Source organism: Oncorhynchus gorbuscha, unplaced genomic scaffold (assembly GCF_021184085.1).
Source record: "Oncorhynchus gorbuscha isolate QuinsamMale2020 ecotype Even-year unplaced genomic scaffold, OgorEven_v1.0 Un_scaffold_768, whole genome shotgun sequence".
Taxonomy (NCBI): Eukaryota; Metazoa; Chordata; class Actinopteri; order Salmoniformes; family Salmonidae; genus Oncorhynchus; species Oncorhynchus gorbuscha.
The window spans coordinates 227,062-250,988 of record NW_025745561.1 but is presented as its reverse complement, the minus strand read 5'-3'; the positions used below and the strand labels follow the sequence as shown (position 1 = coordinate 250,988).

The 23,927-nt window shown below is 43.2% G+C and overlaps 1 protein-coding gene across 1 annotated transcript in view; it reads right to left on the bottom strand.

The window, feature by feature from the left end:
* Positions 1-14,094, bottom strand: part of LOC124019203 (disks large homolog 5-like) — a 61,595-nt gene extending 47,501 nt beyond the window's left edge. The window contains exon 1 of the mRNA XM_046334597.1: positions 13,346-14,094. Coding sequence (XP_046190553.1) covers positions 13,346-13,646 — 301 coding nt within the window. The 5' untranslated portion in view covers positions 13,647-14,094. The remainder of the gene's footprint in view (positions 1-13,345) is intronic.
* Between the last annotated feature and the right edge of the window lie 9,833 nt (positions 14,095-23,927).

The following is a 23,927-nucleotide window of genomic DNA, read 5'->3' as shown; positions in this document are numbered from 1 at the left end:
CTCAGCCCTTCTACCCTGAAGTGTGCACGCACCATGGGGGGGTGTGAGTAAATGGAAACCTTGGGAAGATGTGTGGGGAATCAGAATGAAACCGAAGTGTGCACACGTTCACCAAAATCCAATGCTTTTAAAATCACTGAGGGTGAGTGAGCAAAGCACACTTTAGGAAGAATTCTGAACGCGACCTTGGAGAATACGCCTTATGCCAGTCAGTGTCAATCCTTGAGCAATGCAATGTGACATCCAGGTCCCATTCCTACCGATAAGGGATGTGACAAATGGAAAAATCTGGCTTAATGTTAACAGAAATTATTTTATCGGTTTTCCATTTAAAAACAGAGAAAACAGTGTAAATACAGCCTGGGGTTCAATCCCGGACTGTGATACCACCGGCCGTGACCGGGAGTCCCATAGGGAGGTGCACAATTGGGCCAGCATCGTCTGGGTTAGGGGAGGACTTACTTAGCTCATCGTGCTCTAGCGACTTCTTGTGGCGGGCTGAGTGCCTGCAGTCTGACTTCGGTTGTCAGTTGAACGGTGTTTCCTTTGACACATTGGTGCACCTGGCTTCCGGGTTAAGCTGGCGAGTGTTAAGCGCAGCTTGGCAGATCATGTGTCGGAGGATGAGACAAGATCGTAATCACGAAATTGGGGAGAAAAGGGGGAAAAAAATTAATGTTCTCTCTACCGCAGTTATATAGCCTTGAAAGCGCATCAGCTACGGCATGTTTGTCTGTCTGTAAGGGTACACTACATCTTTTTAAATGCAGACACAAAACCTTCTCTGAACGAGCATTTTACTTGTCTGTAAAGGAATGCTGCTTCCAAAGAGGGACAGACCATCACTAGGCGACCAGAACTGTCGATCAAATAATCTCAAACTGCCGGCGCCCAGACTATCCTCCCCTAAAAAGGTACTTTAACAAGTTTGTTAAATATCACGATTTACCAAGACATTTAATAGAAAGAAAATCATCTTCCGCTAAGAATCAACTTTAGATTCAGTATTTTTGGAGCAGAGGAAACTGATTCGTTGCAGAGAACAAAAACTCTAATCTTTTCATAGCAAGCTAGCAAGGGATGGCGAGAGAGGGCAGGGGCACAGTATAGGCATGATGGCCACCAAACACACTAGGCCCATCTATCGGCAATCAAAAGCTGCAAAGCAGGGCCCATCCATGAATAAGATAGAATATTCTACACGCAAACTGAACACACACAAGCATAATTTTTCCCATTAGGGATTTTTGTTTGTTAAAACATCCACAGCCTTACAAGAGATCTATCCTGACAGTCTGGAAGTTAATTGCAGTCTCAACACACCTTCAAACACACTGATCAAAACACACTGTAGCCAAGAAACAACATCTAGGCCTGTATTAGCCACTGGAGCTGAGACTGCTACAGCACTGTCACACTCAGTCAATGAAGGGGCATTAAAGTGGCACTCCAGTCTCCTTTCACCTGATTTATTACCTGATTTACTTAACAAAAGGCAAAGGTTTCACTATTGTTTCACTTCACTTTGAGCGCAGCATTCAGTCTGGTTTCACCAAGCTCTATGGTCCTCAAATGCAGACGAAGCCACTAGCTACTGTAATTACCCAGAGGTGAGTTGTAGCCTACTACTACACACAGTGTGTGGATGTGATGATAGTAGAGATCCAGTAGTATATAGTAACATGAGAGCTGAGCTGATGGTAGACAGTCAGGGATACTAGAACAAAGGCTCCTCTCCCCTTCCTGATTCCCCCCATGTCTTTAACTAGGTCAGGGGAACCCTGGCTCTGCCTTGGGGGCTCCACTACTCCCCCTCCATCGTTCTATCCTCCTAGCTTCCCCTCCACAACTCTGAAGCTTCTCATCATCTCCCTTAATCAAGTCTCCCCTCACTCTCCATTTCATCTTTGTCTCCCCATCTTCTCCTCCTCCCCTCTGTCTATCACTCCTCCCTCCCTCCCATCCAGGGTCAACAGTTGTTGTTCCTTACGACCATATTATCTTCCCCTTCTCTGAAGTAGAGGAATACTAAATTCTGCAGAGTGACAAAAATAAGAAGTGGCAAGGAACGACAGTGTTACCCCATCCTTATCAGGGAGAAGAGAGTCAACTGTGACTAAAACAAATGTATGAGGGGACCCAGAGAATGATCTTATCTAAAAATGCACCAACTACCCAAAATGTAAAGAATCGGATTCTGCCATTTCAAAACACGTTCTATCTTAAGACCTTGACAACTCTGAAACTACCGATCTGATGCTAGATATACTCTTCCCGATGAGGACACTTCAGTGGCTGTTGGAGAAAGTTATTATTGTTACATTCAACAAAAAAAAACTGCAATTCTGTATTAACCAACATGAGCAACTCTTCACTTTGTGTCTGAATTCAATATCAAATTGTGTGTGTGTGTTAGAGAGAGAAAATACCACTTGTTTGGCCAGGGGGTCTGTGTCTCACAAGGCCATGCATTGCAGTGGCACCAAGGGCCAGGATTCTGGGGAATGAGATAATGGCTGCTGTGCCACATGACCAGAAGAGTCTTCAGGGTCGTGGTCAACAGAAGGAAAACATTTTGAAACGGGGAGGTACTACAAGGGGCGTATTCATTACATTGATTCTGTTGCAAATAGTTTCTTAAACAGAATCAAACGTAAACAAAACGGAGGTACATAACTGAATTTGTCCAACAGAAACTCCTGTTTTAGTTGCACCCCTGAACTTGTCCAATTAAAGTTTGTAATACCATGCAAAAATGTTTTGCAACATTGTGCCCTTCTGAATCCCACCCAGTACATGGCATGGCCTAACTGACGAACGCAGGCTAAACAAATCTGAGACCACTCATGAGTCGTACCTAGTCTTTTCCTCATGACTGAAATTCAAACTAAACTAATTTAGCTAAATAAAGGTGCTAAAAGTCATCACTGAGCAGTCGTGTGCTGTATAGCAGTGTAATACACCCTTACTGCTTGAGAACAAATCCTCCTAAATGACAATTATTCAATATTCAGAACATCTGAAAATACCTTGATAGGAGAAAAACACGGAAGAAATTCCGTACAACATGCCATGATCACCATCCTTCTTATACCAATCCAGCCACTTCCGATCTTTGAGCACTGAAGTCATCAAGGCTGGCTGAAGTCAGCCTGGACCTAGATCTCTCAAGAGCTGTATCGCCCAAATCCTATAATCGCTGGCATTTAGTCATCTTTATGATAAGTGCAAGGTGGCACTTAATAGATCTGGGACTAGGCTGGGGTAAAGAGTCTGCTCCCCTCTAGTAGAAAGACATTGTCTGGGGTGAAGCCCAAGTGCCTAAGGTCCATCAAAAATGCTGAACGGCAGCAAAAACTGAAATAGGATAGAAGCTCATGACTCTACCCAGAGGTGAACAGCACTGGTCCTCTGGGGGATGTAGCCCTGCTGTATTTCACCCATGTCTTATGACAAGTGAAACACTTCAAGTTTGCACATTCTCTAGCCAATCAGAAGCATCAAATGCCAGGGAGCAGCAGAATGCGGTGACCACTTAGCAATGTACTAAGTTTATCGTCATTTGGCTATAGCGTTACATAGGCATGCAGTGGTGTCATATTCTGAACAGATTATATCATCTTTAAATTCTGAAGGTAATTTAGAACTCTAAACTTTCCTCTGAGAGCAGAACCCTGAGCGATACTGTAGCTCCTTTATGAACAATTTAAGTAAAACATTTTATTCCAAAATCATGTGCACCAATATGGAGTTTGTCCCCCCCTTTGTTGATATAACAGCCTCCACTCTTCTGGGAATGCTTTCTACTAGATGTTGGAATATTGCTGCAGGGACTTCCATTCAGCCACAAGAGCATTAGTGAGGTGTTTGATGGGGGTTGAGGTCGGGGCTTTGTGCAGGCCAGTCAAAATACGGACCTCGTATTGTGCACAGAATCATCTGTAATGTCATTGTATGCCTTTGCGTTAAGATTCCCCTTCACTGGAACTTTGGGGTCTAGACCGAACCATGTAAAACATCCCCAGACCATTATTCCTCCCCCACCAAACTTTACATTTGGCACTGTGCAGTCAGCCAGGCAGCAATCTCTTGGCATCTTCTAACCCCTGATTCGTCCGTCGGACTGCCATATGGTGAAGAGTGATTAATCATTCCAGAGAACGTATTTCCACTGCTCCAGAGTACAATGGCGGCGAGCGTTATACCACTCCAGACGCTTCGAATTGCGCAGGGTGATCTTAGGCTTGTGAGTGGCTGCTCGGCCATGGAAACCAATTTCATGAAGCTCCCAAAGAGTCATTGTGCAGATGTTGCTTCCAGAAGCAGTCTGGAAATCCATAGTGATTGTTGCAACCGAGGACAGATGATTTTTAAGCTCTACAGTTCTATGAGCTTGTGTGGCCTACCACGTCACAGCTGAGCAGTTGTTGCTCCTGAAGTTCAACTTCACAATACCAGCACTTACTGTTGGCCGGGGCAGCTCGAGCAGGGCAGAAATGTGACTTAATGATTGTTGGAAAGTTGGCATCCTATGACGATGCCACCTTGAAAGTGACTGAGCTCTTCAGTAAGGACATTCTACTGGCAATGTTTGTCTATGGAGATTGCATGGACGGGTGCTCGATTTTATACACCTGTCAGCAACAGGTGTGGATGAATCAACTATTTTTAAGGGGTGTCCACATGCACTATCAATTCAAAAGTATGTTATTATCACACCTCTATATATTATGACATTAAAAACCGTGAAGGAAAACACAGGCCTTTTGTCATGCATCAGAGACTGGATGGGGGGAGAGAGATTGAGGTATAGAAGAGAGCAAAAATACAGAGGGGTAGAGGAGAAATAGAATGGGAGAGAGACAGAAAGGTGGAGAGATAAGCAACACAGTAGGAAAGAAAGGAGTGAGAGAGCAGAAGGAGAGACTGAGCAGGGTAGATAAAAAAATTAAAGGGTCTGTCTATTTTTTTATTTAACCAGGTAGGCTAGTTGAGATCAAGTTCTCATTTACAACTGCGACCTGGCCAAGATAAAGCAAAGCAGTGCAACAAAAACACAAAACCGGGGTAGAGGAGATAGAGCGTGGTAGACGAGAAAGAACAAACAGCAGTGCAAAAGAGAAAGACAGAGGGGTAGATTATCAGGAGAGAGGGGTAGAGGGGAGTAGTTCTGTCTGTTTATTTCCATGACCTCACCACACTGTGCAAGTTTAGACTGTGGCATTTCCTCTGCCTTGCGGGGTGATTATGAAGCACAGCAACAACACGTGTAAATGGTAATGAAGCCCTGTTCTTACTGCTGCCCTGCCGTCTGGAACAGTCAGAATACAAACCCCACACACAGCATCGAGAGTAAGGAGAGGAGACTACCTTTCTCACCACTTCCAAATCAACATTTACATCAGCCCACTGCATTGAAAACAAAGGAGCTGGGTACTCAGTTCACAAGTTTAAATAGGCTATCAGAGCTCAATAGAGTTAAATTGGGACACAGCACCACTGACCCAGAAAAAAATGTCAATCTCTTATTGGCTACATGTGGCTTAATCAGATGGCTTTATTGGTCAACATTAGTGAGTAGTCACAACACCTCCAGCTATGATCGTTCCTACTACATTACAGTTTATGTCTGACAAAAGAGAGTAATCTATACCCATTTTAGTTGTAACCTGTTATGCTGGAGTGGATACACCAGCACGGCAATGCGCAATAATAAAATGCCCAGTGACATGTAGTATAAAATAAGGGCTATGAAATGACATCAATCACACCCAGCAGCCAGGCTGGGTGTAAAATGGATGGATTGATGGCCTAATCTAGAGACACACATGCATGGATAGAAAGGGAGGAGGGAAAAAGGGGGAGGGAAAGAAAGAGAAAGAGTAGGGTGGTAGGGAGAGGGAGTAGAGAGAGGGATAGAGTGTAGCTAGAAGCTACAGTAGTCAAATCCCAGGAGAGATATAAAAGCATTAGTTGGTAGTGACACAGTGTCAGGACATAACTCATTGTGTCCCCATGGTTTATGTGCTGCCGGGAGTGGGACACTGGTTGACAGGTAGGCAGACAGCCCCACTGGTCCTGTCCTAGGCCACACAGACACACACAACAGCGAGCTCCTGACTGAGCACTTTGGGCCTGCTACCCACCAAAACAAAGGGCCCGTTGTCTGTGTGTATCACTCTCTCTCTTATCTAGCAACTTATCGCCAGTCCCTATAACACCACAGAGGAGTAAACCACCACTCAGCCAAGTCTGAAGAGGAAACTAAAGAGAGAAATTGTGGAGCCTAGAAAAGAGAGAAACTGGGAAGGTGGGTGAGATAGAGGATTTGGTGAGAGAAGAATATAGAAAGAGATGCCTGCTGTTAACTGCCTCGCACCTCACCACAGAGTGTTGAGTGGTAGAGTGATGTGGAAAAAACAGAGCTGTTTTCTGAGTACACTGTACACTCTGACGGTTATAAAATTTTGGATGACGGTAATTGGCCAGCCAAATGACCGGGGGTCACAAAAATAACCACTTGAAAAGCTTAAATAAAGCTGCAATATTGTAACTTTTTGGGCGACATGACTAAATTCACATAGAAATGTGAGTTATAGATCTGTCATTCTAACTGAAAGCAAGTCTAAGAAGCAGTAGATTTGTTCCATGGGTGCCATTTCTACACTTCCTGCTCTAAAGTTTGGTATTTGTTCCTCCTTCGGTTTTGTACACTAGCTTCAAACAGTTGAAAATACAATATTTTTGGTTATTGACAATATATACAGTTATAGTCTGAAGTTTATATACACCTCAGTCAAAAACATTTAAACTGTTTCACAAGTCCTGACATTTAATCCAAGTAAAATGTCCTGCCTAAGGTCAGTTTGGATCACCAAATTTATTTTAAGAACGTGAAATGTCATAATAATAGTGAGAATGATTTATTTCAGCTTTTATTTCTTTCATCACATTCCCAGTGGGTCAGAAGTTTACATAAACTCAATTAGTATTTGGTAGCATTGCATTTAAATTGTTTAACTTAGGTCAAGCATTTCAGGTAGACTTCCACAAGCTTCCTGCAATAAAATTGGGTGAATGTTGGCCCATTCCTCCTGACAAAGCTGGTGTAACGGAGTCAGGGCGCAGGGCGCCAGTGGCGAATTTGCCAATCTTGGTGTTCTCTGGCAAATGAAAAACGCCCTGCACAGTGTCGGGCTGTAAGCACAACCCCCACCTGTGGACGTCGGGCCCTCGTACCACCCTCATGGAGTCTGTTTCTGACCGTTTGAGCAGACACATGCACATTTGTGGCCTGCTGGAGGTTATTTTGCAGGGCTCTGGCAGTGCTCCTCCTGCTCCTTGCACAAAGGCGGAGGTCGTGGTCCTAATGCTGGGTTGTTGCCCTCCTACGGCCTCCTCCGCATAGTCAACATTGTGTATGCAAACTTCTGACCCACTGGAATTGTGATACTGTGAATTATAAGTGAAATAATCTCTCTAAACAATTGTTGGAAAAATGATGTGTCATGCACAAAGTAGATGTTAACAAACGATAATTTTGGCAAGTCGGTTAGGACAAGAAATCTGTGGAGTGGTTGAAAAACGAGTTTTAAATGACTCCAACCTAAATGTATGTAAACTTCCGACTTCAACTGTATATTTCACAGCAGTTTAGATTAGTGGTCGACCGATTAATCGGAATGGACGATTAATTACGGCTGATTTCAAGTTTTCGGAAATCAGTATTCTTGGGCGATGATATGCAGATTTTTAAAAAATTTGTTTATTTTAATATATAACAAAAAATGTCTATATATGTTTACATAACTAAGCAAGTCAGTTAAGAACACATTCTTATTTTCTATGACTGCCTCGTTCAGGGGCAGAACGACAGATTTTCACCTTGTCAGCTCGGGGGATCCAACCTTGCAACCTTACGGTTAACTAGTCCAACGCAATAACGACCTGCCTCTCTCTCATTGCACTCCACAAGGAGACTGCCTGTGACTGAGCATACAAGCACCTAAGTATCTGACTGAGCAGGAGTAGGCAGAAGCAGGTGAGTAAACATTAATTCAAACAGCACTTTCGTGCATTTTGCCAGCAGCTCTTCGTTGTGCGTCAAGTATTGCGCCGTTTATGACTTCAAGCCTTACAGTTAACTAGTCCAACGCAATAACGACCTGCCTCTCTCTCGTTGCACTCAACAAGGAGACTGCCTGTTAAGCAAATGCAGTAAGCCAAGGTAAGTTGCTAGCTAGCATTAAACTTATTAAAAAAACAAATCAATCATAATCACTTGTTAACTACACATGGTTGATGATATTACTAGATATTATCTAGCGTGTCCTGCATTGCATATAATCTGACTGAGCATACAAGCATCTGACGGAGCGGTGGTAGGCAGAAGCAGGCGAGTAAACATTGATTGAAACAGCACTTTCGTGCGTTTTGCCAGCAGCTCTTCGTTGTGCGTCAAGCATTGTGCTGTTTATGACTTTAAGCCTATAAACTCCCGAGTTGAGGCTGGTGTAACCGAAGTGAAATGGCTAGCTCGATGGTGCGCGCTAATAGCAATAGCATTTCAAACTTCACTCGCTCTGAGCCTTGGGGTGGTCGTTTCCCTTGCTCTGCATGGGTAATGCTGCTTCATTGCTGGTTGTTGTCGTTGTGTTTGCTGATTCGAGCCCAGCAGGGAGCGAAGAGGGACTGAAGCTATACTGTTACACTGGCAATACTAAAGTGCCTATAAGAACATCCAATAGTCAAAGGTTAATGAAATACAAATGGTATAGAGGGAAATAGTCCTATAATAACTACAACCTAAAACTTCTTACCTGGGAATATTGAATACTCATGTTAAAAGGAACCACCAGCTTTCATATGTTCTCAGCTTTCTTACAAAACACATATTGCACTTTTACTTCTCCAACACTTTGTATTTGCATTATTTAAACCAAATTGAACATGTTTCATTATTTACTTGAGGCGAAATTGATTTTATTGATGTATTATATTAAGTTAAAATAAGTGTTCATTCAGTATTGTTGTAACTGTCATTCAAATACATTTTTAAATTGGCCGATTAAACGGTATCGGCTATTTTGGTCCTCCAATAATCGGCATCGGCGTTGAAAAATCATAATCTGTCGACCTCTAGTTTCGATGGTACAATAATTCTCAACACTATGCATCGCTTGTTTTGTCACAAACTGAAATTAGGCTATTAGAATTTTAGCAACCAGGAAATGGTGAAGCGATTGCTGCAGATTGCACGTTTAAAAGTATTTTGGAGCGTTATTTTATTTGTACATTTTCTCCTCTCTTCCACTCCTGACTGCATGTGCTGCCATATAAATAATAGAACAGACATTTCCTCCCCATTCAGGTCAATGACGCCAGAATTGGTGGACTGGCGGCCATTGCAAATGTACCCATAGAAGAAAGAAAAGCAGCTAGTAAAATACGCGCTAAAATTTGCTGTGATTGGTTGATTCAACTCAACTGACAATACAAAAAAAATACATTCCACTGCATGAGCCAAATCAGTTAATATCATTTGAATGGGAATTATTGCATCACAAGACCAGGCAGCCATTGCGTGTGTACCAATTGCAGAGTTTACCAGTCCAATTGCCAAGGTTTTAAGCCTGTTGTAGTCTATCTATTCAATGGTTATTTTATTTTCATGACAGTCTTCACCCATAACCATCGGTTACACAGTTGTACGGTAATTGCTCCAGCCCTAGTGCACACAGCTCTGAGCTGATTTGAGGTATAGTACAGTCACCCAAAGGGAATGGCCCATCTTCTACACACACAGTGAGGGAGGGAGTAGGACTTTGAGTGGACGCAAACACAGCATCCTGTCAAGGAGCATTGCGTCACACCTTCCCCTTTGTGCGTGTTTGAATCAATGTCACAGTTCGTAAGTAGAGTTACAGGTATAACTACTCTATAGGTGAAACAACAACAAAGCACTGCAGAGGTCTAAGAGAAGTCTAACGTCAAAGCACTGCATAAGACAAAGTCAAGGCAATGAAATTGTTTCTGATTATTGCAATGTGTATGAATTAAATCAGCTTGAAATGCTCTAGCGCGGTTTCTTATCGGCAAAGCACTGATACAGGTGTAGTCTACATAGGCAATATATTCTCATATTAACTAAATAAAAATGATCATATTGGCAGTTTGATGTACTGACAGGATTAATTTACTTAATATCTTATTAAAATAATTAACATGATAAACAAACGTGGAATGAGGGCGCTGTGTTTTGTGCAATGATGCGACATGCCTGGATTTACATTCAATAAATAGTGCATAAAATAAATGGGACAATATTTCTCTCGGTTTCCTACAGCAGCCATATTGGGAGGGTTGGAGGGGGAGAACCCTGCTTTGAACCATCCCCGCTGTCACTGTCTATGTGCATGCAAGTGTATGTGTGCAGTTTTAAGTTAGAGGGGTGTGTCTCGTGTGTGTGTGTGTGTGTGTGTGTGTGTGTGTGTGTGTGTGTGTGTGTGTGTGTGTGTGTGTGTGTGTGTGTGTGTGTGTGTGTGTGTGTGTGTGTGTGTGTGTGTGTCTCTCAGTGAAGGGCAGAGGAAACCTGCCAGTGAGTAAAGGCAAAGGCAGCCAGTATGAGAGAATGGCTTAAGAGCAGGTTGTTATCAGCGCAGATCACACACACGCACTGGAGCTCAGTCTTTCATCTCTATGGTCCCTTTCCCTCTCTGCCTGAAGCAACGAGGAGGCTCATCTCCACTCTCTCACCAGCCAGGCAGCCTGGTTAAATGCAGTAATCGCGTCAGCCTGAATCGCTGCACTAAAGATAATGAAAAGTGTTCAAAAATACCTCTCCACTACATCTGCCTGCCACGCTCTCTCTCAGTCTGTGTCGAAGCAGCAGCAGCCGGGAGGGAGCAGGAGAAAATACAGAAGAGAGGGCTGTGGAGGCATGATAATACACGTCTCACAGAGAGAGCTTACAACAGGCAGGCAGCGTAGAGCTAATCCTCTGGTGAATAACCACCATGAACCCACTAGGGTTGCACCCTAAATGGCACAATATCCTCTATGTAGTGCATTACTTTTGACTTGGGCCCATAAGGTGCCTTGTGGGACGCAGGCAAGTTTACATACCTACAGCCCTGCTGCTGCTCCCCTCATCTACAGCATTAAACACCAAGGTTGCAAATGTTGCAAGTGTACCGAATGTGGTTCAGTGAGTGATCCATGCCGGTGTGATGAGTGACCTTGAATGAGACCTGAAGACTGGTGTTAGCACTCTTCATAATGAAAGTTGTCAGTCTTTCAGATGACCAAACTAGGCCTATAAAGTAGACTCCTGATAAATACAACGACTTGAGTCCGTCTCGATTTAGCCTTGTCTCTCCTCACACAGCCACTGTCTTAACAGACATTTTAATGGTCTCGTAGGACAATAATTGGGGGTATAGTATACTACTGGCTTATAGGCCCACTACTGTACATGCAAAATAGAGAATATGACTGGCGCAATATTCTGGATTTTTAAGCATGGTTATACGTACGCACACCACGCAAGGGTCGATATGAAACGTCACATCAGCCGCAAGAGCGTTTCCATGGAAACAAGTCAGGCTATCTGTGAGCAAATAACATAAGAGGAAGCGCTTGTCTTTGGATGGAAAAACAAATTACATGATATTAGTATTGCAAACCATTGATGACAACTTGGGAGATTGCTGTGCACATCTCACCCTACCTAGAATAGTCTACTGGGCAATTCCATGGAATTATGCTGAGATGTTTAACCTACATTTAAAGTTTCAAAAAATCAAACATTGATTTCAACAATTAAAGACCCATTGCAGTCAAAAACAGTATTTTCTGTGTTTTATATGTATTTCCACACTATGCGGATGAAATATCCCTTTTAGTATAAGCTCGGTTTGAAAATACAGCTTGAAATTTCAACCTGTTTTGGTATAGATGGCGTTTTGGCTTGCCTGATGACATAACCAAATTAGTTAAAAGACCAATAAGAAAGAGGGTCCCAAACCTCTGCCATTATTTTAGTTATTTTTGACCATTTTAATTGAAAACAGTAAGGTATTTAAATTGATACCCGGAAATGATTTAATATGGAGATAAAAACCACAACAGGACCTTTAAAAAATAAAAATAAACTATGAACAATGACTACTTTAAACAATTTACACAGTAAATACAAAAAAATACAGGAATAACAGTGCAGATGCATAGTTTGGTAACATGATTATGGTAAAATAGTCCTCATCAATTTTATTCTGTTACAGAACATAGTATCTGCACAGTTCTTCCTGTAAATGTGTTTTTTAAATTTGTCAGTGGAAATAGTTAAAAGTAGTCATTGTGCATAGAGTTATATGGTTTGATCAAACTTTGAAATCAATGTTTTTTGGTTGGAATACATTATGAGAAAGTCAAGGTAATTCTGTTACCATGGAATTACCCTACTGCATTTAATTTCCCCTAATAAATCTAAAGTAAAATGACAAATTAGTTTGATGGAAAATCTGAAACCTAAATACAGTGAAATAGACCCATCTGTATCCTATACATTGTAGAATAGGTATATGTAGGGTACTCCATGATTTTACTAAAGGCTATGTAGCACACATTGCAACTGTACCGAACATGTTGGGGCCTGGATACATGAGGTCTCTGAAGTGTGTCTGGAATAAATAAAATATAAGGTTAAGAGCGAGCCAGTAACCGAAAGGTCGCTGGTTGGAATCCCAGAGTAGACTTGGTGAAAAACATGTCATTGTGCCCTTGAGCAAAGCACTTCACCCTAATTGCTTCTGTAAGTCGCTCTGGATAAGAGCATCTGCTAAATTACGAAACCGTTCTCATTCAAAGGGAGGGTTGGCAAGCGTTTTAATTTTTCATCTACTGCCTAGCCACAGAGTAGCAGAGTCCACTCACTCCCATGCAGCAAATAGTGATGGAATTTGGTTTTAGAGCATGTGGCATCTATGCCTCTGCTGGTGATTACTAGGTTTTTTCAATGTTAAATATTGCTGTGGAATGAACAATGTGGTGCTGAAACGGAACTTTGGTAACATTTTAGGTTGTTAGCAAAGTTCTCAAGTTCTTGCTTCGAATGCTGCATATCAACATCCCTAACGTAAACATGCTCTGCTAATAAATATAAATGAGAATGATCTAGTCAATTATCCATAGAAGTATTGCATGGGTGACCACCCTGTAAGTGAATTATGAGACTTGGGGTAGCCGTAAAACTTGTTCAATATCTCAAAGGCTGTGTAGAGGAATGTAGCAAGCATGCATCCAACATTTGCGTGCAAAAGTGTTGCCTGGGTGCATGGTGACTTACCGGAGGAATGGTCCACGGGTCCACCGCCGTTGGTAAAGAGTGCAGAATACAGGTCAGGGTACGCCTTTTCCAAGGCCACACACAGCTCGAGGAAATGGTCGCTTTCCTTGTTCACAAGCATCTTCAAAAGCTGGTCCACTTTCTCCGCGCTGGAAGAGCAGTTTTGGTCCAGTTCGAAGCGGTCGAGCTGGCTCAGAGTACCGGAGAGTATCAGCAACTCTATCAGTCGATCTGCGTCTGTTATAGAGTCCAGCAAGTTTTGGTGGAATTGTTCTAACAACTCTTTGTGCTTTGGCTCCATTGCCGTTCGCTTCAGTTCCGTAGCTAGCTAACTAGCTAGCAGACTGGTTAGCTAACGTATCCTCGGCTTTATTTCTCCAAAATGACCCCCTGCCCGATAAGCGAACAAGGAACTAACTTCCTAATTGTCACTTGTATGAATTTTGCATTACAGCCATGACATGTAATGGCATGGGAGAGCAGTTGTTTATAACAAATAGGAAAAGGCACAAGAAGCCATATTTGTTGTCTACGGCCGTAAACTGCACTAAACAGATATACATTTTCCCAGCTTACTTACGCCTGAGAACTTCGTCCATTTTTGCTTTATTCCGACGAAATCATGCCTGACACATTTGCTTTTTCTATAAAGCACTAAACCGACTGAACTGCTAGGGAAACTATCGTAACTCTCTCGCCGTTCCCCACTTACACTGTATCCTCCGCCATGTCTGGGCTGTTCAGCAGCTGCTGCATGCTGTCAATCAAATTCCCATACAATGCCATGTAAGGTAAAAACGGGGCGGGCCTTACCCCAAGACACACCTGATTTTTCAATGGGCGTGCTCCATAGTACGTTCTGAAATTCCAGGCGGAAAAGATGACAATGGATCATTTATTTTGCATGTAAACGTTTCTGTGATACATTGTATCAGAGATACAGAACAGTGAAGCAGAGGCAGAAGTGACAACCAACTCAGCAAACATTGTTCTAGCCACTTAAACATTTTCTTTGGTATCCAACATAACCATTTTGGTGAGATGAAGAGATTTTTGATGACATTGATATAAATATAATATATTTAGATGAACATTTTTGATTATATTTTTCATATTGTTTTCATTTTAAATGTTTTTAAAAATTTTCATTTATTTAGCCAGGCAAGTCAGTTATGAACAAATTCTTATTTTCAATGATGGCCTGGGAACAGTGGGTTAACTGCCTGTTCAGGGGCAGAACGACAGATTTGTACCTTGTCAGCTCAGGGGCTTGAACTTGCAACCTTCCAGTTACTAGTCCAACGCTCTAACCACTAGGCTACCCTGCCATCCCTGCTGTTTTCTGTTTTATTACATTGCAAAATATACATATGATAGGAACAATTCTTACCAGTGTGCCAAATGTACCAACAAGATTCATACATTCCTACCACATTGCTGTGCAGCCAAAATTAATTGAAGAGAGGCAGCAACCAAGAAGATGAATACCATGTTGGTTGTGAATCAGATCAAATAGTCACTGAGTAGCAGACCTGGTTTTAAAAACTATTTCAGATAATGAAACTACATTTCACGACACGTATTCAGATAACCTTTATTTAAAAAAAACCAAGAGGTTGAACATTGGAATATATTTGGAAATACATTTGAAAAGTATTTGAAAATACTCAAATACACTCCCATGCATTTAACCCAGGTATTTGAAAATAGTATTTGAAGTAAGTATTTTAAAATACAATTTGGTCGACTATTTGGTTTTTACAAATAAGCATTCAAGTACTCAAATAAATGTACTAGTTTTGGGCTGTGTATTTCAAAATACTCAAAAACACTTTTTAAAATGTATTTAACAAATACTCAAATACACATTGAGTCTAACCAATGTCTGTGTTCAGTACAAAAAAACGTAATGCAAATTTCAAATAAACAGAAATGCTGCTGTTCTGAACGACCAGTTGTAAAACTGGGAGGGTTTGGGCTGTGGGTTGGGAAAAGCTGCCAGCATGTCAGCCTTTAAATACATCACTCATTGCTTCAAGCCACATCCTACCACACCCATCAAATGTAGAAAATGTTCAAGAACGTTGAAGAACATTTTGTGGAATCATTACGCAATGTAGCATATTTTAATCTAACTGAATACACCCCAGGTCTGCTGAGTAGTCATAACTAATGGGAAGGTGGTTATCACCAGTTGTGAAGTCGTGAATACCAGTTGGATGCATTCACGTGCTTTGAACTTGTGAGAAACGGCAATTGGCTAATGGCCAACAAGCTGCGTCAACCATAAATTAAAAGTACAGCTATCATGCTTGTAAACAAATTATTGTGTTGAAAAACCATATTAATAGATTGCTTTTTATAAATAATGTTTTGCTGTTGCATTAACTGCAGAAAATGCTGTTATCTAGGTAATTCCCATAGTAGGTGACCTCAGAGGCCAGCATGTGGGAGAAGACTATCAGCTCAGGGATGATAGACGAGTTTCCCACTAGTAACTACCAGTTGGATGGTGTTCACGTAGATGTTTCTCAGTCTTAAGTGGTAAATACCACATTCCCACTTGGTTATGAACTGAAAGTAGTTTATGGAGCAACTGTCATTCACCTTCAGATTTGTTTCAGAAACCATTGCAAATCAACATCAATTGGAGTGCTCAGGGCAAACTCACAATGTTCAAAATTGTATGACTTGGTTTTTGAAGTTAGATGTGATTTGGCCCAAAAAGTGTAACATGGTGAGATTGCTCACATCACTTTCTGGTTTAGCAGGGTTTTTAAAAACAAATCTGAATGGTGAATGATCATCTCCTGGCCCATAGACTACTTTTAGGGTAGTTGAAAAAAAGAGCCGTCTAAAGAAATTAAGTAATCCTTTTAATGCTCAAGCTAAAGTCATTTCACGCATTAAAAATAAAAGTGGCATGGGGGAGACAAAAATTTCCAACTTTTTCATAGGGGGTCTGGGGATTTTATGAAAATTGAACCTCATTTCCACCTGATCCACAGCATGGTTAAACATTCTCTATTTAGACAATGTGACATGTAATTCTCATATGCTAAAATGTAATTCAGCTGGATCTGTAAGGAGTTTGGCTAGCTCTGAATCCATATTTCTTGGGGGACATACGCCTGTAATAGCAAGTAGCAGCGAAGAAACACTGTTTATATTATCCAGGTCAAACTCAAACCCTGTAGGCTGCAGGAATAGTGTTCAATACTTCTCTGGTCACACTTCAGGCTCACAAACTCATGCCAAGATAAGGATTAGATTCAGATGTCCCTGTCCAGCAAGATTGGAATGCCGGAATTGTTGATTACCAAGTGGTGGAGCCAACAAGCTATTGCATCTTATTCTTCCCTATGTTGAAACATGATCTTCTCAGCAAACAGAAGTCCAAAAGGGAAAATCAAATCTTCATACATATTAGTATTCAATCTTCTCTCCATTTTGGTTTATTTTGGTTTTCACTTTCATTGTTATCCATCCACAGGTTTGTCCGTCACTGAATCAACTATAAACCCCTGTGATGATGATTGTAAATTAGAGGTTGAGTTCCAACACTTACCCGCATGTTCAAGGGTGGGTGGGTGCTTATTGCTTTGCTATATACAGTTGAAGTCATAAGTTTACATACACTTAGGTTGGAGTCATTCAAATTCATTTTTCAACCACTCCACAAATTTCTTGTTAACAAACTATAGTTTTGGCAAGTCGGTTAGGACATCTACTTTGTGCATGACACAAGTCATTTGTCCAACAATTGTTTACAGACAGATTATTTCACTTATAATTCACTGTATCACAATTCCAGTGGGTCAGAAGTTTGCATACACTAAGTTGACTGTACCTTTAAACAGCTTGGAAAATTCCAGAAAATTATGTCATGGCTTTAGAAGCTTCTGATAGGCTAATTGACATAATTTGAGTCAATTGGAGGTGTAGCTGTGGATGTATTTCAAGGACTACCTTCAAACTCAGTGCCTCTTTGCTTGACATCATGGGAAAATCAAAATAACATTTACATTACATTTAAGTCATTTAGCAGACGCTCTTATCCAGAGCAACTTACAAATTGGTGCATTCACCTTATGACATCCAGTGGAACAGTCACTTTACAATAGTGCATCTAAATCTTAAAGGGGGGGGGGTGAGAAGGATCACTTATCCTATCCTAGGTATTCCTTAAAGAGGTGGGGTTTCAGGTGTCTCCGGAAGGTGGTGATTGACTCCGCTGTCCTGGCGTCATGAGGGAGTTTGTTCCACCATTGGGGGGCCAGAGCAGCGAACAGTTTAGACTGGGCTGAGCGGGAACTGTACTTCCTCAGTGGTAGGGAGGTGAGCAGGCCAGAGGTGGATGAACGCAGTGCCCTTTTTTGGGTGTAGGGCCTGATCAGAGCCTGGAGGTACTGAGGTGCCGTTCCCCTCACAGCTCCGTAGGCAAGCACCATGGTCTTGTAGCGGATGCGAGCTTCAACTGGAAGCCAGTGGAGAGAGCGGAGGAGCGGGGTGACGTGAGAGAACTTGGGAAGGTTGAACACCAGACGGGCTGCAGCGTTCTGGATGAGTTGTAGGGGTTTAATGGCACAGGCAGGGAGCCCAGCCAACAGCGAGTTGCAGTAATCCAGACGGGAGATGACAAGTCCCTGGATTAGGACCTGCGCCGCTTCCTGTGTGAGGCAGGGTCGTACTCTGCGGATGTTGTAGAGCATGAACCTACAGGAACGGGCCACCGCCTTGATGTTAGTTGAGAACGACAGGGTGTTGTCCAGGATCACGCCAAGGTTCTTAGCGCTCTGAGAGGAGGACACAATGGAGTTGTCAACCGTGATGGCGAGATCATGGAACGGGCAGTCCTTCCCCGGGAGGAAGAGCAGCTCCGTCTTGCCGAGGTTCAGCTTGAGGTGGTGATCCGTCATCCACACTGATATGTCTGCCAGACATGCAGAGATGCGATTCGCCACCTGGTCATCAGAAGGGGGAAAGGAGAAGATTAATTGTGTGTCGTCTGCATAGCAATGATAGGAGAGACCATGTGAGGTTATGACAGAGCCAAGTGACTTGGTGTATAGCGAGAATAGGAGAGGGCCTAGAACAGAGCCCTGGGGGACACCAGTGGTGAGAGCGCGTGGTGAGGAGACAGATTCTCGCCACGCCACCTGGTAGGAGCGACCTGTCAGGTAGGACGCAATCCAAGCGTGGGCCGCGCCGGAGATGCCCAACTCGGAGAGGGTGGAGAGGAGGATCTGATGGTTCACAGTATCGAAGGCAGCCGATAGGTCTAGAAGGATGAGAGCAGAGGAGAGAGAGTTAGCTTTAGCGGTGCGGAGCGCCTCCGTGATACAGAGAAGAGCAGTCTCAGTTGAATGACTAGTCTTGAAACCTGACTGATTTGGATCAAGAAGGTCATTCTGAGAGAGATAGCGGGAGAGCTGGCCAAGGACGGCACGTTCAAGAGTTTTGGAGAGAAAAGAAAGAAGGGATACTGGTCTGTAGTTGTTGACATCGGAGGGATCGAGTGTAGGTTTTTTCAGAAGGGGTGCAACTCTCGCTCTCTTGAAGACGGAAGGGACGTAGCCAGCGGTCAGGGATGAGTTGATGAGCGAGGTGAGGTAAGGGAGAAGGTCTCCGGAAATGGTCTGGAGAAGAGAGGAGGGGATAGGGTCAAGCGGGCAGGTTGTTGGGCGGCCGGCCGTCACAAGACGCGAGATTTCATCTGGAGAGAGAGGGAGAAAGAGGTCAGAGCACAGGGTAGGGCAGTGTGAGCAGAACCAGCGGTGTCGTTTGACTTAGCAAACGAGGATCGGATGTCGTCGACCTTTTTTCAAAATGGTTGACGAAGTCATCTGCAGAGAGGGAGGAGGGGGGAGGATTCAGGAGGGAGGAGAAGGTGGCAAAGAGCTTCCTAGGGTTAGAGGCAGAAGCTTGGAATTTAGAGTGGTAGAAAGTGGCTTTAGCAGCAGAGACAGAAGAGGAAAATGTAGAGAGGAGGGAGCGAAAGGATGCCAGGTCCGCAGGGAGGCGAGTTTTCCTCCATTTCCGCTCGGCTGCCCGGAGCCCTGTTCTGTGAGCTCGCAATGAGTCGTCGAGCCACGGAGCGGGAGGGGAGGACCGAGCCGGCCTGGAGGATAGGGGGCATAGAGAGTCAAAGGATGCAGAAAGGGAGGAGAGGAGGGTTGAGGAGGCAGAATCAGGAGATAGGTTGGAGAAGGTTTGAGCAGAGGGAAGAGATGATAGGATGGAAGAGGAGAGAGTAGCGGGGGAGAGAGAGCGAAGGTTGGGACGGTGCGATACCATCCGAGTAGGGGCAGTGTGGGAAGTGTTGGATGAGAGCGAGAGGGAAAAGGATACAAGGTAGTGGTCGGAGACTTGGAGGGGAGTTGCAATGAGGTTAGTGGAAGAACAGCATCTAGTAAAGATGAGGTCGAGCGTATTGCCTGCCTTGTGAGTAGGGGGGGGAAGGTGAGAGGGTGAGGTCAAAAGAGGAGAGGAGTGGAAAGAAGGAGGCAGAGAGGAATGAGTCAAAGGTAGACGTGGGGAGGTTAAAGTCGCCCAGAACTGTGAGAGGTGAGCCGTCCTCAGGAAAGAAAACAGCCAAGAGCTCAGAAAAATAATTGTAGACCTCCACAAGTCTGGTTCATCCTCGGGAGCAATTTCCAAATGCCTGAAGGTGCCACGTTCACCTGTACAAACAATAGTATGCAAGTATCAACACCATGGGACCACGGAGCCGTCATACCACTCAGAAAGGAGACACGTTCTGTCTCCTAGAGGTGAACCTACCTTGGTGCAAAAAGTGCAAATCAATCCCAGAACAATAGCAAAGGACCTTGTGAAGATGCTGGAGGAAACAGGTACAAAAATATCTATATCCACAGTAAAACGAGTCCTATATCGACATAACCAGAAAGGCCGCTCAGCAAGGAAGAAGCCACTGCTCAAAAACCGCCATAAAAAGCCAGACTACGGCTTGCAACTGCACATGGGGACAAAGATCGTACTTTTTGGAGAAATGTTCTCTGGTCTGATGAAACAAAAATAGAACTGTTTGGCCATAATGACCATGGTTATGTTTGGAGGAAAAAGGGGCTAGCTTGCAAGCTGAAGAACACCATCTCAAGTTATTGGAGTGGCCATCACAAAGCCCTGACCTCAATCCTATAGAAAATTTGTGGGCAGAACTGAAAAGCTTGTGTGAGTGAGGAGGCCTACAAACCTGACAGAAACAACAGCTCTGTCAGGAGGAATGTGCCAAAATTCACCCAACGTATTGCAGGAATCTTGTGGAAGGCTACCTGTAATGTTTGACCCAAGTAAAACATTTTAAAAGAAATGCTACCAAATACTAATTTAGTGTATGTAAACCTCTGACCCACTGGGAATGTGATGAAAGAAATAAAAGCTCAAATAAATAATTATCTCTACTATTATTCTGATATTTCACATTCTTAAAATAAAGTGGTGATCCTAACTGACCTAAGACAAGGAATTGAGATGCTACCCCACTCTTCCACCAAAGCACCTGCAAGTTCCCGGATATTTCTGGGGGGAATGGCCCTAGCCCTCACCCTCCAATCCAACAGACATCCAACAGACATTCTCAATGGGATTTAGATCCGGGCTATTCGCTGGCCATGGCAGAACACTGATATTCATTTCTTGCAGGAAATCACACACAGATCGAGCAGTATGGATGATGGCATTGTCATGCTGGAGGGTCATGTCAGGATGAGACTACAGGAAGGGTACCACATGAGGGAGGAGGATGTCTTCCCTGTCATGCAGTGTTGAGATTGCCTGCAATGAGAAGCTCAGACCTATGATGCTGTGACACACCGTCCCAGACCATGACAGACCCTCCATCTCCAAATCTATCCCGCTCCAGAGTACTGGCCTCGGTGTAGCACTCATTCCTTCGACAATAAATGCGAATCCGACCATCACCCCTGGTGAGACAAAGTTGCGGCTTGTCAGAGCACTTTTTGCCAGTCCTGTCTGGTCTAGCGACGGTGGGTTTGTGCCCATAGGCGATGTTGTTGCCGGTGATGTCTGGTGAGGACCTGCTGTACAACATGTCTACAAGCCCTCAATCCAGCATCTCTCAGCCTATTGCGGACAGTCTGAGCACTGATTGAGGGATTGTGTGTTCCTGGTGTAACTCAGGCAGTTGTTGATGCCATCCTGTACCTGTCCCGCAGGTGTGATGTTAGGATGCACCGATCCTGTGCAGGTGTTGTTACACGTGGTCTGCCACTGCGAGGATGATCAGCTGTCTGTCCTGCCTCCCTGTAGTGCTGTCTTAGGTGTCTCACAGTACTGACATTGCAATTTATTACCCTGGCCAGATCTGCAGTCCTCATGCCTAATTCCAGCATGCCTATGGTACGTTCACACAGATGAGCAGGGACCCTGGGCATATTTCTTTTGGTGTTTTTCAGAGTAGGTAGAAAGGCCTCTTTTGTGTCCTAAGTTTTCATAAATGTGACCTTTATTGTTCCACAGGTGCATGTTCATTAATTGTAGCATGGGAAACACTGTTTAAACGCTTTACAATGAAGATCTGTGAAGTTATTTTGATTTTTATGAATTATCTTTGAAAGACAGGGTCCTGAAAAAGATACATTTATTTTTATGCTGAGTTTATATTTTCTCAATTCCTGATGTTACACCAACCCTTGTCTTATTGCTTTGTATTCTGCCTAAAGTCTTCAAAAGTGGTCTAAAATACATTTTTGCTCAGCAATATGTCTTTCCTTGCACTTCCAACACAGCTTATCCCTTTATTTTCTGACCATATTACTTGCAACACTACAATAAGAGTTGAAAGGTTGGCTACTTCTTCTATTCACTTCACAACACATCCTCTACTTCTGAGGCACTCCAACGGAGAAGCATATGAGTGTCTTCCATTCCCTAATGCTATGAATAACTTGTGTATCATGGCCATCAGATACATCTTAGGTTTTAAGAATTCAGAGAATCCCTAGAATGCCCTGGAAGTCAAATAAATAGAAGATTCTGATAACTATGTGGATTTGTAAGAAATTCTAGAATGGATGCCCTGGCCATGTATGGATTGTTGCTGGGCTGATGGTGTCTGTGTATGGAAGGTCATGTTAGCATTCATTGACGGCATCACTTTTACAGATATTCCGCAGGGCTGAAAATATTCAGCTAAGACCCTGGCTACTCAATCTAAATACAGTGCCTTGCGAAAGTATTCGGCCCCCTTGAACTTTGCGACCTTTTGCCACATTTCAGGCTTCAAACATAAAGATATAAAACTGTATTTTTTTTGTGAAGAATCAACAACAAGTGGGACAAACTCATGAAGTGGAACAACATTTATTGGATATTTAAAACTTTTTTTAACAAATCAAAAACTGAAAAATTGGGCATGCAAAATTATTCAGCCCCTTTACTTTCAGTGCAGCAAACTCTCTCCAGAGTTCAGTGAGGATCTCTGAATGATCCAATGTTGACCTAAATGACTAATGATGATAAATACAATCCACCTGTGTGTAATCAAGTCTCAGTATAAATGCACCTGCACTGTGATAGTCTCAGAGGTCCGTTAAAAGCGCAGAGAGCATCATGAAGAACAAGGAACACACCAGGCAGGTCCGAGATACTGTTGTGAAGAAGTTTAAAGCCGGATTTGGATACAAAATGATTTCCCAAGATTTAAACATCCCAAGGAGCACTGTGCAAGCGATAATATTGAAATGTAAGGAGTATCAGACCACTGCAAATCTACCAAGACCTGGCCGTCCCTCTAAACTTTCAGCTCATACAAGGAGAAGACTGATCAGAGATGCAGCCAAGAGACCCATGATCACTCTGGATGAACTGCAGAGATCTACAGCTGAGGTGGGAGACTCTGTCCATAGGACAACAATCAGTCGTATATTGCACAAATCTGGCCTTTATGGAAGAGTGGCAAGAAGAAAGCCATTTCTTAAAGATATCCATAAAAAGTGTTGTTTAAAGTTTGCCACAAGCCACCTGGGAGACAAACCAAATATGTGGAAGAAGGTGCTCTGGTCAGATGAAACCCAAAATTGAACTTTTTGGCCACAATGCAAAACGTTATGTAAAAGCAACACAGCTCATCACCCTGAACACACCATCCCCACTGTCAAACATGGTGGTGGCAGCATCATGGTTTGGGCCTGCTTTTCTTCAGCAGGGACAGGGAAGATGGTTCAAATTGATGGGAAGATGGATGGAGCCAAATACAGGACCATTCTGGAAGAAAACCTGATGGAGTCTGCAAAAGACCTGAGACTGGGATGGAGATTTGTCTTCCAACAAGACAATGATCCAAAACATAAAGCAAAATCTACAATGGAATGGTTCAAAAATAAACATATCCAGGTGTTAGAATGGCCAAGTCAAAGTCCAGACCTGAATCCAATCGAGAATCTGTGGAAAGAACTGAAAACTGCTGTTCACAAATGCTCTCCATCCAACCTCACTGAGCTCGAGCTGTTTTGCAAGGAGGAATGGGAAAAATTTTCAGTCTCTCGATGTGCAAAACTGACAGAGACATACCCAAAGCGACTTACAGCTGTAATCGCAG